Source organism: Argentina silus, assembly GCF_951799395.1.
Source record: "Argentina silus genome assembly, chromosome: 6".
NCBI lineage: Eukaryota > Metazoa > Chordata > Actinopteri > Argentiniformes > Argentinidae > Argentina > Argentina silus.
In genome coordinates, this window is record NC_139660.1 from 16,715,936 (window position 1) to 16,730,452 (window position 14,517).

Genomic DNA, 14,517 nt, shown 5'->3' on the forward strand with positions numbered 1-14,517 from the left:
ATGTTTGATTGCCCTCGTATTAAACATCATTACTCCCATCCTCTCTTAATAAGGACTTTATGAGGCTTTCTTTAAAACTCCTCATCTCCTACCTCGCTATTCTCCTTGCATAATTAAGTAGAATATTCAGAAATATGCAAATGAAGAAGCTCTCAGCATTTGAATAATGTTCATTATGGCATGAAAAGCCTAATTATGAGAACATCTTTGCATTTTTCGGTGTGTTTTATGTGAGTCGAGGCAGATGAGGTTTTTGAAACGGGGTCACAGCTCATCAAGCAGGGTCAAGGTGGGTTGATGCCAGTTATCTCTGCCGGTTAATAACCGTGATATACATACGCAGGTTCAGTTTTACCTTACCGTTGGATACATTACGTCAGATAGTGCTGATTTGTGGAAAGGTTGGGTAAACTTCTGCCTTACATACTGTAGAATGATCTAAATATAGGGCTATCATTGTTCCCCGTTACTTAAATCTCCTGAACATTGACTTTGAATCTCTCAAAGCAGATTTATAGATAGCTTGTAAGATGAAGAATGCTGTGGAATGCATAGCTCTTTTGTACAAGATACAGAACAAGGTACAGAACAACAAGGTACAGAACAACAAGGTACAGAACAAACAACACAGGACACATTGATAGCAGGACACCAAAGTGCTATAGGTTAAAAACCAAACTTCTCTCTGGTTCTAGCTAAACTGATCCTCTTATTCATCCAGCTCCTCCTGTCTCTCTCCTCGGCCCTAATCTCTCAGGGGGTCTTACAGGCCCAGGGTGACAGTTGTATGGAAGAAGTCTCTCAACCATGGTGTCTGTGGAACAGCTCAGACTGGGGGTCTCACTAAGCCTCCTGCACCACCCTGGATCATCCCCGTCACGGCCCGCACTAACCCAGGGCAGGGTACGGCAGCCCCCACACACACACACACACACACACACACACACACACACACACACACACACACACACACACACACACACACACACACACACACACACACACAAACTGCTGTCCTATCCTGGTCTGAAGTCAGGTGTGTATGTGTTTTGGTCCAGGCCTAGCTTAGCCGAAATACTGAAATACATTGAGTCCCGATGGAGAAGAGCATCCGCTAAAGGCTTCTGGTATAATGAATGTGTGGCTGTGCTCAGGGCTCTGACACTGACAGCACATGAGGTTGGAAGGCAGTGGGACATGAGGCCTGATCTCTCTCTCCCCCTCTCTCTCTCTCTCTCTCCGTCTCTCTGTCTCTCTCTCTCTCTCTCTCCACACTGCTTTGCACCTCGCTGCCTCTCAGCCACGGGATCAGCTGCAGCCGCTAATGAAACGTCAGTCAGGTAATTGAGGCCCCGGTGGTGGCTGGCCGACCAGGCAGGCAGGCAGGCAGGCAGGCAGGCAGCCTCGCTCATAGCCCTAGGACGCTACACTAGCACCCGCCACCCAGCTTAATGGCAGCAACTAACCGGCTATAGGCTTGGCAGGGTAGAAAACATTGCGTTTAGGGTGTGCGAACAGATATTTCATGTAAATTAGCTGAGTCGTCCATTCCAACGATTCTTGATCCACCAGTAGCCAAAGCAGCTCTGAGAGGAGAGGAGGTACACAGACTGTATCAGTGGAGGTTAAGGGTTAGACTCCTCTGTTGGACAGTGTTATTAGTCATTGGTGGGACAGTGTTATTACTCCTTGGAGTGATGTCACCATCCCCACGATCCACTAGCAGATAGGCCGGCCTGAGGAGCAAGCACCCAGGGTGAATTATGGGTAATGTTTAATTCCCCGCTGTGACAGCTGCGGAGCCGCATGGTAAATTGGATTTTTGGAATTGCGATGCTACAGCAGGTAAAAGAGACGTTCCGTGTGGCCTCCCCTCTGTCAGGTACTGTTGAGGGTCTTCTCTATCTCTCTCTGACAAATCAAATCAGCCCCCCCCCCCCCCCCCCTCTCTCTCTCTCTCTCTCCTTCTCTCCCCCCCTCCCCTCTCTCTCTCTCTCTCTCTCTCTCTCTCTCTCGCTCCCTGTGGCCTATTGATGGGACAGGGCAGTGGTGGTTTAACCTGATCTCATTTATGGTCAGGCTGCAATCAGAGCTCTGCCTAAACGGGTCAGACTCTGATGCTCCCAGTGTCACTCTCCCTCTACACCTCTATCAAACACACATGGATGCATACAATACACACACACACACACACGGTTTCATGGTTTCAGCACTTTGTAGGTTTCAAAGTATCAAAGTGAGGTTTGATATTTAGACTCCATCAGACTCCTATGTACTATATGTTCATGACATACCCAGAGGTGTCCCTATGAAGGTGTCTTTCACTTTAGAGGGGGACTCCCACGAGACAGAGAGTTCCAGAGGGTGAGAAATCTAGATTTAAACTCACTCACTCCCTCCTCTCTACTCCACTCTGTCCTACATTAACATCTTCAGGGCATCAGTGTGGAGAGATATCTGAGAGTGGACAGTAGGGTTAATGCCTTGCTGTAAGCACTGGAATGTATTGTAGCCTCATCCACAAGCAACAGGACGTGGAAATGAGTTCCCCTTTGAGCACATTTACTTGGGATACTGTATGCCCATCTAGGATTCAACTAACCTTCTCTAACCTAACCTACTCTCTAGAACAGTATCCTAAAGGTACTACTGTAGGTGAGCTTGAAGAGGAAGTATGATTAAAAGTTTCACCTTCCGAAAGTGACCCACATATCCAGCAGGGAAGGGTGAAAGTCGAAGTGAAAGACATGGAGATTAGGGCCAGAGGAGGAAAGTCAGTTCAATTTTTGCGAACATCTTTTTATTGGTTATAACCAATACAAACCACAACACTAAATGACACTAACAAAAATGACAAGTAGGGGAACTGACAGGTGAAGGTAGATCAAACTGAACATGGAAAGACGAGGGGACAGTTCCACCACCTATGAAATTAGACTGTAACCCTTGCTCCCACCCACTCAACATGTGAGCCCACCGCTTTAAAACGTGAGAGCCGTCTCATATCACATCACTTAGGCTAACGCCAGTCTCCCCCTGTATCATCAAGACATGTTCCTTCTTAACTCTGTGTTCAATCATGCCCCGCGCTGCGCCGCGCCCCCTCAGTCACAGCATCTCCTGCCAGCGCAGCCCCCGGGACAGTGACGTATGTCTGTGATTAGCCTGATACAGTTCAATTATGATAAACCCCCCTCACACCTCTTAGGCCATGATTAAAGCCCAGCCAGCCCCACAGCCTGATAAAGAGATCCCATCTCCCTCCCATCAGCTCCATTGCTGCTAGATTATAAGACACTCCGCTGTGGCGTTCTGCCTCATGCTTTCCACATCACCACCATCACTGCACACCGTAGCGTGACGTGTGTAACGTATAGCTCACGATGTAGATGGATGTTGTTGGGGGTCTTTATCATTCACACATCAGTAACAATGTGACCCACCCACCCATCTTCAATTTAGACCTGTTTTGTACATTAGCATAATGTCGCTCTCCATGGTCCTTGAAACCAAAAAGAAACCCTCGAGAGACCTATCATATAACTTTGAGATATACCTCCAGAAAATACATAACCTACCAGCGCACACACACGCGCGCACACGCGCACACGCGCACACACGCACACACGCACACACACACACACACACACACACACACACACACACCTCCATGATCTAAGAGGCAGTAAAGTTGCCCTCACAGTACCAGGTTTAATAAATGGATGAGCAGTGATGAAAAGAAGATATCAAAGGAACATGAACGGAGAGAGAGAGAGAGAGAGAGAGGAGAGGAGAGGAGAGCATTAATCCAACACCAGCCTGGCGCTCCACTGAATTTGGGGGATGGAGAAGGCAAGGGCCAGAAGAGAGGGATAGAGAGAGAGAGAGAGAGAGAGAGAGAGAGAGAGAGAGAGAGAGAGAGAGAGAGAGAGAGAGAGAGAGAGAGAGAGAGAGAGAGAGAGAGAGAGAGAGAGTGGGATAGAGGGGAAGAATAAGAAAGATCGCCTTTCGCCTGTGTTCTGTCAAGGGAGAAATTACACATTTACTGAGTTTTTTTCAAGCAACGATGGGTTCCATAGATCAAACCGGTGGATTTACGAGCCAATTTTCAACATGAAATATAGACACCAAGAATCCATTTTACCCATGTTTACCCCCTTCCTCTCAACCCCTCTCCCTTAATCAAATGCCTCCCAGAATCTGAGGACAGGTTTACTCTGGAAACATAAGCTGTTCCTATAAGAGCCTTGGGGGTAGCGGGATGGTGTGTGTGTGTGTGTGTGTGTCTGTCTGGTGGTGGAGGTCTGCAGCTTTGGAGACTACTGTCATTTAGAAACAGGAGGCTTCGGGCCAAGTTTGGCGCTCTCACAGGGATAGATCTGGGTCTCAAATTGGCCAGTACTGCTATGGCCTCCCTAACCCTAAATCATACCATCATTAGCTACACACACACACACACACACACACACACACACACACACACACACACACACACACACACACACACACACACACACACACACACACACACACCAACCTCATGTACAGCACATTAGCATACAAATGAATGTCTAAATGAGCTCAATGGCATAATTGACATTAAATTAGTAACATTATGAACAAAAATTCAAATGAAGTTTTAGTGGCTGTAGCAACCCAAAAATGGTTGAAGCGTAATTAGCATATTAATGAAATAGTCACTAGTTGTCACTTAACTAGCATGACAGGTGAGGTAAGAATGTCACTACAACTTTAATTCCAAATATGCATTCAGCACTAATTGTAGTACACCTTATAATATCTCTCCTTGGGGGCAGGACACTTTTGAATATGAAGACTGCTAAATATAGTTAGGTATTAATCTACTACCTGAGAAAGTATACATGACAGTTTGCAAAAAAAATAACAATGTTTATTGAATCAACATGAAGAGTATCTCTTGAGGTCACTTTTATCACGTCTGACTCAAGACTCAAGAAGGCAAGAGGACACATGAACTCTCCCTCTCAGCCTGACGATGTTCTGTATCTATACGAAACAAATCACAAAGCAATCCATATGGTGTTCTACAACATAAAGAGCAGCAGGCTGAGACAAGAAGGCAGAATCTGTCATGACATCCCATCTGAACCCATCTCAACGATACTGTGGCACACTTCAATGTGATGTCAGGGGGTAAACGGCATTTTGTAACAAAACCACACTACCAGGCAAAAACAAAACAGCATGATACAAATCCAGACAACAAGAACGGTGAACATAGTGACCAGTCATCCACCCCCCGCCCCCGCTCTCGCTGTGTCTGCCCACAGTTCAATTAGCCAGGCGGCCGGCGCTCCCATCTTCGTCAACGTGGCACAATTAGCTCTGCTTGGCAACTGACAGTTGATTGGGCCTCACACCTCAGCCTGAGAGCGTTGGGAAGATAAGGGAGTGGGGAGATAAGGGAGTAATGAAAGGGAAGGAAGTAATGAAATGGAATGTCAGTCATTGTCTTTGTCACGATGGGGCGGGGTGGTGGTTAGGTCCAATGGCTTCAGGGAACAGAGGGGGTTGGGCCTGGGGTGTGTGTGTGTGGGGGGGGGGACAACGACGACGATGACGACAACAGGTTTTGGTTGTTTTAGGAGAAGCAAGTTTTGGTTGTTTTCAGTAGATGGATGGCTGCTCCTCCATTCCCCTCATCTCTAGCCCTCAGCTCTGGAGGATCTCTCCACCAGGGTCAGTGTGTTTGTGGCCACCTCATCCTCTCTCCTCCACCACGTGCCAGTCCCATGTAAACACCACGACTCAGCCACTTCACGGCTTCTTCACCTTCTTGATGGATGACGAGCTGGAAGCTGACTCTCTGCGTTTACGCTGCAAAGACCGAAGACATGCATAAAACGACAGTGTCAGGGTCACAAATAACAGCATTTTATAGGCAGCGCCATTTTCTTCAAAGCAGGTTTGCAGGGCTCAGCCCAGAGTCAGACTTACTGAGTTGGGGGTGAGAGGGGCTCCCACCACGTCAATGATCTGCTCCTTGGCCTCTCCTTTGATGTCGTCAGGGCCGAGCCAGGCCTGTCCCTCGGGTCCCAGGGTGGTGGTGGTGGTAGTGATGGTGGTGGTTGGGGTCTCTACCCCCAGGAGGGGTGGTAGGATCCCTCCTCCTCCTCCTCCTCCTCCTCCTCCTCCTACTCCTCCACCACCACCACCACCACCACCACCACCTCCTCCTCCTCCTCCTCCCCCCCCCTCCTCCTCCTCCTCCCCCGGCTTTCAGCAGGGCCTCGTAGCGGTGCCGCAGCATCTGCTGCTCGTACTCGCAGTTGCCGTGCGCCTGCTTCAGCTCATACACCAGCACCAGGTCACTGCGCAGCTCGTTGAACATCTGCACAATCTCCTCCGTAGGCATGGGGTTCAAATCTACACATACCAACACAACAGATGGGGTTAAGGTTATGAGACTATCAAGAATATTTGAACAATTCCTTTATGATCTACAGTCTGTGTGAGAGACTGGCAAGAGAAGTAAACTGTAGCCCTCGGCTTGTATTTGTTTGGTAGGGATTAATGCGTTCTTCACTCACCCACTCCTTGCTCTGTCAGGATCTGCTCAATGGCCTTGATCTTCTTCTGGCCTACAGAGCTCGGCAGCTTCATCTGAAACACAAATACACACACACACACACACACACACACACAGAGTATAAGAAGTTAGGTGTCAGGAATGTTGCGATAAACGTCCTCACCTCTCCCGGTTAATTCGTATGAAATGCACTTCAGCGAGGCAGATCAAAATGTCTTTAACCACTGGAGTCCATCTGACTGATTAGCTGAGGAACACTCCACTCCTTTAGCCTTAATGCATTTTCCATAGAGAGCAGCAGCTCCTCATCAGTCTTGGAGATGAATAAGCTTTCCTCAGCTACGTCGTATAGATATTAGAGGGTCGCCAAAGGCATAAATCATGTTGCTGCTAATGAGAGCTTAGTCAAACATGCTCCAGCCACTACCAGCATACATCAAAAGCTATAATAGCATGCTAGCTACACTCTTGACTCAAATAAATGGATCCTTCGGACCTTCTGAGGTAAACCGCTCTATAGGTGTTTCAGAAGGATTTTTTTTATTTGAGATTAAAACATGGAAGTATTCACATGAGGCGATATCAAACCATCTGCTGTGTCTGTTGATTCATGACAAGTATATCTAGGTATTCAAGTGTTGTGTTACATGTCTTGTCATCAGTTTGGGCTTTATGTTCAGGCGCTCGTTGAAAAAACAAGTACTGATGTGCAGACAGATGTGACTGATTGATAGCCCTCATGCTTGCCGTCAGAAAGGGACTCCCGATAAGCCATGCTTACCCTCTGGCTGCGCAGAGTGACTCCCGCTGATTTGAAGTCTGGGAACTTGATGCCTGCCGTCTCAGGGACAGTCTGTGGAGGACAGACAGAGGGACATTAGAGAGATGAGCACAGAGACAGAGTAACCAACACGTGATACAGTGCATGTGGAGTCCTCAAGAGAATGGTGAACTCTGTCCTCAGAGGATGGTTACCTTTCTAACATGTGATTGGACCAAGAGATTGTGTGTGTGTGTGTGTGTGTGTGTGTGTGTATTTTACCGGTTTCTCTGTTTCTCGTTTCTGTGGGAGCTTCTTTTTGGTGGCTTTGCGCTCTGCACGTCTCATCTCTGTGTTGGTGTCTGCAGCGGTGATGAGCTTCTGCAGGTCCTGGGCCTTCTTCTCACGCTCCTTCTTTCGCGACTCAATCTTCCGCAGCTCCCCGACTAGATACTCTTCTTCTGCCACCTGCAGGAAAAACAGGGGAATTGCAGAGACAAGGGGTGTTATTGGAATACGGCACCTACATTTACAGCTGCACCTAAACCGTAAAAAAAAACAGCAAGTCAAATCCTCAGAGGGGCAGTCCTGCTAACCTGTTCAGGAGTGCGGCCGAAGAGTTTCTCCAGCTGTTCTTTTCTGCGCCTCTCGTGGCCTGCGTCAAATATGTAGATCTTTGGCTCTGTCCCCGTTGCTGCACGGACCTTGGTCAACTTGCCACAAATGTTGTAGTAACGTTCCTTCAGGTCCTCCACAGAACGTTTCTGTGAGCGCAAATATAGGCAAGTTTATGAAATATGAATTCACATGAATTCACATTCACAAGGCGGGACACTAAATGTAATAATCTTGAGTCTGTGTGTGTGTGTGTGTGTGCGCGCGCAGTCAGGGACAGCCTCCTTACTCTGTACTGCTGGTGGTCATAGCGGTCATGGACCACAATGAAGCGCAGGTCAAAGCGCTTGCACAGGTCAAACAGGTGGTCCGTCTCTGCTTTGGTCCAGCCGTCGTCATGGAGATACATCTGATACTCCTGCTCTGAGTACACTGGCACCTGCACTGCCTACATACACACAGAGAAGAACAGTGTCAGAGCCAGGTAGTAAGAGAGAGAGGGATGGGGGGGGGGGGGGGTACAAACAGCAAGGTAGAGGGAAGCAGTGAAAGGGTGACAGAGAGATAGAAACAGAGAGCCAAAGACAAAGACAGGGATAAACAGAGTACAGAGAAAAGAGGAGACTACCTTGTTGAAGCGGGCGAAAGGGTAGTCCTTGCCCTCCTCTGCCATGCGTCTCCAGTGGTGGAATATGGCTCCGTCTCTGCGGGCGGGGTTCGTGAAGGGCATCCATTTCCAGGGCCGCACCCTCTTGCATCCAAGTTTGGCCTTCACTGTGCGATAACCCTGGGTTGTATCACTGGGCAGCAGAGGGGGAGCATCCCTGTGGAGACACACACAAGTAGGATTTAATGCAGTGCATAAAACAGATGTACAATCTTACTGAAATCTCATAACTAAACATTTTAAGAAGGATACTTGTTTTTAAGCATTACACCGCAAGAACATTAAGAGGCAAGTATTTCCTACTTCTTATCTGAGTATAGCAGAGCGTAGACCTCTCTGTGCATCCCCTCTGGTCTCTTAAAGGTCAACGTTTCAGTCGCTTTCTTGACCTTTTTCTGTGACAAGAAAATATGGAGCATGTCATTTATTAAATATTAAACAACATAACACATCTCTTGATCACCATTCCTGAAAAATGCCCCAGAACTGGTTGGGCATTTATGTAATTCCTTAATCTTCTGAGTACAGATTTATGTCAATGAATACCACAGTAAACAGACTGGCGACATTTGGTGTGCTGCCCCAACAAAATCAACAAAAAAGATCTAATATGTTTTCAGCTACATACAGATCTGATAAAACTGGTATCAGTGAGCTGTAGTCTATATGGACTTAATACAGAGTTTGTACTGGAAGCTTCTTACCTTATCTGAATTGATGAAATCCTTTTTACTGATGGGTCCAGCATCATCCCCTCCCGCCAACTCCAGAATATCTCTCACATCTGCCCCAGCCATGATGAACTTGACAACTGTAAAGAAGGTTTACAATTTGCTTAGCTTCTTCTGATGTTAAGAATAAACCTTGTGCGTGTTTGCGTGCTCGATAGCTGTTGTGTTGCTAGCTTTAGAAAGTCAATGACAGCAGCACTGCAATGCTAATCCCAATGGTTCCCATCATAATTTCTATCAGTTACAGTACAAGACGGGAACAGGGGCTAGCTACAGCAGTGCAAACAAGCACCACGCAAAGTCAACGAGTTCAGATGGTGGTAGCTTGCTAAAAGCAAACATGCTTTAACTGTGGGTTTGATTAGTTTAATAACTTAGGTTGTTCCTATTGATAATATCTAGCTAGTAGTTGCAATGGACATGCCCGTTCTCTCACACTGGCTAGCGTGCTACGCTACCTAGCTATTTAGCTAATTTACCAGGTTCCCCAGATGCTGGGCTGTGAAAGCACACACAACAGCAACAGCACGGTCACATAGAATATCTAAGTTTTCATCATAACAGTTTAACATTTACCTGTCAGTAAATCCACATTGGAGTAGTTATTTGATAAAAACGATGGCTAATCTAGCTAGCTGTGTTGCTTTGCTAACAACAGCCTTTCAGTCGGCGAAAATGATTCTTCTTCGGCTGTAGATCTCTGCTTTGGCGTCCGAGTTATACTAATTGTCGCCACCTACTGATCTGGAGAAGTAGCACTTGGGTCACTAAATGAAAATGTCGTAAGACCCCTAGACATTACACAAGTTTAGCTCAAATCTATAATAAGGACAATATGAAGATATTAGTAAAAAAAAATCTTGCCAGGTCTGCTTATTTTTCACAGACATCCGGAAATGAATGCCGAGTGAACCCTCTAGCTCTTCTTATCTCTGTGGCCAAAGCCTCTTCTTGGTTTACGTTTGCCTGTAAATATACCATCTTTGACATTATTATATGTTGAGGAAATTAGCAAAAAAGCCACAAAACACGTTAGTTTGAATCCTTATTAAAACACGATTGCAATGAAATTGCAATGTCCAACATCCTTCACACTTAGGTTACATTTGATGTTGCATGGAAGTTAGGGAGCATGGGTTATGTTAAGAATTAGGGTAAGGGTAAGGGTGTAGGGTAGGATTGTCATTATCCCAAGGATCTCACTTGGCATCTACCGTACCTGACTGTACATGAATGAGGAGAAGGCAGTGGATGGAGAAGGAGGGACCACTGATCTATATTGGGAGGGACCCTACTGGAAGTCTACACATTGAGCGTCATGTTTGACATGACCAAACGTTTACATTAACGTGTTTACATTACAGTAGGGTCCCTCCTTTTCTCATTTGCATACATTATTTTGTGTTTATTTTGCTTTTCTTTTCTTCTTTTTTTTAAGCTCATCTTCCCAAAATACATGTTTACTTTTCCTATTTACTTTACTTTTCTTATTTATATTATGTATCTTATAGGCCATGGATGGGCCACAGGTCAGCTGCTCTCAATTATTATTTTGTGAGTATTTGGTTAATTGCAAATATATTGCAAGTCTATTGAATTATTTCAAGTGCAGTATTGACATTAAATTGAAAACATTCTAAACATAATCTTGTGTGTGTCATTTCCATAGACTTTACTGGTCTTATTACTGGTCTTATCAATCACTCTGGTCGTTTCCAGTACGGTAGACGGGAGCCACACTGCTGCTTAGCAACGGTACACATTTCATTCATGCATGCTTAAACTGTGATTTCAGGCTAGCCAACTTGCTTACATAGCTTGCATGTTATCTTGACTGTTTGGCAGAAATGCCACATTATCTTTAATGAGACAATTGTATTTTTCTGATGTGTTTAATGGATCCACCCACCTTCTAAAAGCGGGGGTAGAGCTCTCTGACTGTGTTCGGTGGTGTGAAATCAAGAAGGATGTCAACAAGTAAGGAACAAGCGGCTATCAGTAAAGTGATGAGTTACCTTCAAGAGTGGGATCATGGCAACAAGACGGTTCGCAGCCGAATTCTGGACGCTTTTGTAACTCAACACACGGGGATGACTTGCCCTGAGTTAGAACTGGAATTTGCACAGGTTGCCAGTCTCTTTCTTGCTCGGCTGACCGCCTGGATGAGGCTGACGTATCCTTTTGCTGCATTAATGCTGTTATCTTATTTTTGGACAGTAATTCAATAGGCACACAAACAATTTGGCCAGAATTCACTTGTGGAACCCTAGTAGTGGGGCCACCGAATATTTCTCCTTAGACATTTTCAATTGACTTGCTGCTCAAAATCACTTAATGAACTGTTAACAATGGTTCAGCCAAGCTACGAAACCTAGTTCCTCTTCCAAATTCACTATAGGAAACGGGTTCCGTGCGGTTCCGGTCCATTCCACCATCGCATCCCACACCCATTAAAGTGTTTTTTGTTGTTGTTGTTGTTGTTGTTGTTGTTGTTGTTGTTGTTTTTTTACAAATTATACATGGCTGTGGCCCATTCCTTCACTTACAACTCACTCAGTTATATGTTTGGGACATGTTTAGGTCTCCAGCTGAAAGCAGTTGGTGTCTTCCTTTCTGCATCAAGCAAGTGAGTGGGGGTCCTATTTGTAAACATTATCAGCATTTTTTTTGTTGTGTTTCGATTCTCCTGCATTATCATTTAAATATGATTTTTGCAATTTTTCTTCACAGTCATCGCTATCTCATTGAGTTCCTGGAAGTTGGAGGGGTTCTAACCTTGCTGGAGATATTGGGTCAGAAACAGACCAATGAGGAGGACAAGGCAGAGGCCCTTCACCTGCTTCAGATAGTCTCAAATGCTGGACGCAAGTACAAAGAGCTCATCTGCGAAAGCTACGGTAGTCCACTCATTAAATAACCTCTATTAGTACCATTGTTTGTAGTGCAATAAACTGTGGAATTTCTACTGCATAGATTATTTTAGACTAATTAGATTAGATTCGATCCCAGACAATGTTGTTTGGCCGGTTCTCACTGTATTGACTGTGACCTCCTGTGGCTTGCAGGTGTGAGGGCCATTGCAGAGTGCCTGGCCAAATCAAAAACAGAGGAGACTCAAGAGACAGCACGGGCCCTGCTGGAGTCACTGGCACATGGAAACCCCAAATACCAGAACCAGGTGTACAGAGGCCTGATTGCCCTCTTGCCCTGCACCTCTCCTAAGGCCCAGCAGCTCGTCCTACAAACCCTACGCATAGTGCAGGTATAACACACACACACACACACACACACACACACACACACACTGTAAAGATCAAAATGGGCTTTTGTTTGATCCCATATGAATGTACTGTAAGTGATTATGTTTCATTATGACCCCCAACAGGACATAGTGAGGGCAGCCCACCCCAGCATTGTTGAACCTCTGTTGAATATGCTGAGGTCTCTGCACCTGGAAGTGCAGTATGAGGGTAAGTAATATGACGATAAGTCAACTTTAAGCTGTCAAGTCAGCCAATTCAAATTCACAGTATTATCTCTCTCTCTCTCTCTCTCTCTCTCTCTCTCTCTCTCTCTCCCCCCCTCTCTCTCTCCCCCCCCCCTCTCTCTCTCCCTCCCTCCCTCCCTACCAGCGATTGAGCTGATCACCGATCTGAGGCAGTATGAGGTCAAACCAGCGCTGCTAAGTGGTCTTGTAGCTCTGCTCAAACCTGCTAAGGAGGGAGTGCAGAAACACAAGATCCTGGAAGGTATCACATCTTCCCCTTCCTCCGTAAATTAAATGCAAAGTGTGATGAGGCGGTGTTCACTGCACGTTTTGAATTTAAAGAACTAAGAGCAACTTATTAAAGGATCCCTGTTAGATCTCTAGTCCTGCAAGTTGAAATCACTCAAAAGATTGTGTTCTGCTATGGCAAGACTGCACAATAAAGCCTGGCTTCAAGTGTTTTGCGATAAGCCACAATAACTGGGTGACTCAAAATATGTTATTGATATGTTGTACATCCCATCAGACCCAGAAATGACCAAGATGACTGAATCCCTGCCAGTGTTTGTCCAACAAGCTGCTGCAGCCAAAGCTATAAGGTAAAATGTAATTCTGATGGGTAAATGTCATTCAAATGTACTGTATGGGTGAGCTGTGTGATCATGTACTACACACAGGCATATGCTACAGGTTAATCTGAAATGACAACCTTTATTTGTTTGGTACATTTTTAATTCAAAGTGCAAAATGCAATCTCTGGGAACACTGAGCCTGTTGAATGTGCATGTTGGATGTTGAAGGTTGCTTGTCCAGGGGAGCCAGGAACTTGTCCAAGAGCTATTCCCCCTCAGAGTGGTGCACCACTTGTTGTACGCCATGGGCAACCAGGAGCATGCTGACGCCCAGAGACAAGCCAGCCTGGCACTAGAAGTAGGCGCGCGCGCACACACACACACACACACACACACACACACACACACACACACACACACACACACACACACACACACACACACACACACACACACACAGAAACACAAACTTGAACCAGAATACATTTGAACAATATAATATAGGTGTTATACAGGTGTGTATTACTGTACTTTTATAATTTCAGAATAACTGACTGAATACACGCTTATGGAATTAACTACAAACAAGTATTCTGTTCCTTATTCCAACTAGCAATTACTTACCTTTATCTCTCTGTTTCTGTTTCTGTTTTAGCACTTTGTACGCACGTACCCGGTTGTGGAAGAGCATGTGCGCAGAGCCATGGGCAGTAGTCTGTTTGCAGCCTTCATGGTGAGATAAAACCTGCTCAGTATGTAACATTATGTATGCATCTACCTACCCTGTTAGATATTATTGGACGAGAGTGTGGATGAAAGCTGAACTGACTTCATTCTTGATAATTTTTTGTTGTTTCCCTACAATGTGTAGCACAAAGCAGAGACTCTCTACATGCATATGGATGAAATTCAGGCAGATATCCTGCTATCAAATAAAGTCGACATATCAAAGGGTAATAAATCATCCATTCTGCCTGTCATTTTCACCATGGATGAGAATGATTTCAGATTTGTGAAATATTGGCTGAAGCTTGTAATGTTGTAATGTTCTTCAAAGGTTTTTATCTTCTATTTTCAGTTCTGGAGCATCAGAGCTCGGAAGGCTGAACCAGAC

At 45.6% G+C, this 14,517-nt stretch overlaps 2 protein-coding genes across 2 annotated transcripts; one reads left to right on the plus strand and one right to left on the minus strand.

Annotated features, from left to right (window-relative positions):
• Positions 1 to 4,896: 4,896 nt before the first annotated feature.
• Positions 4,897 to 10,034, minus strand: dmap1 (DNA methyltransferase 1 associated protein 1). Its single transcript, XM_083671198.1, is given in 12 exon segments — positions 4,897 to 5,859; positions 5,980 to 6,235; positions 6,237 to 6,408; positions 6,573 to 6,645; positions 7,353 to 7,424; positions 7,614 to 7,799; positions 7,928 to 8,095; positions 8,236 to 8,394; positions 8,575 to 8,770; positions 8,917 to 9,008; positions 9,318 to 9,424; positions 9,921 to 10,034. Coding segments are annotated over 11 exon segments (1,527 nt in total). The 5' UTR covers positions 9,411 to 9,424; positions 9,921 to 10,034; the 3' UTR covers positions 4,897 to 5,799.
• A 1,277-nt stretch (positions 10,035 to 11,311) lies between these two features.
• On the plus strand, positions 11,312 to 14,510 carry armh1 (armadillo like helical domain containing 1; the record flags this gene model as incomplete). Its single annotated transcript, XM_083672325.1, has 11 exons — positions 11,312 to 11,517; positions 11,902 to 11,970; positions 12,075 to 12,241; positions 12,410 to 12,606; positions 12,730 to 12,814; positions 12,977 to 13,093; positions 13,358 to 13,430; positions 13,632 to 13,761; positions 14,059 to 14,136; positions 14,275 to 14,356; positions 14,482 to 14,510. 11 exons carry the CDS (start codon positions 11,312 to 11,314, stop codon positions 14,508 to 14,510), a joined length of 1,233 nt encoding a protein of 410 aa, XP_083528451.1.
• Positions 14,511 to 14,517: the final 7 nt, after the last annotated feature.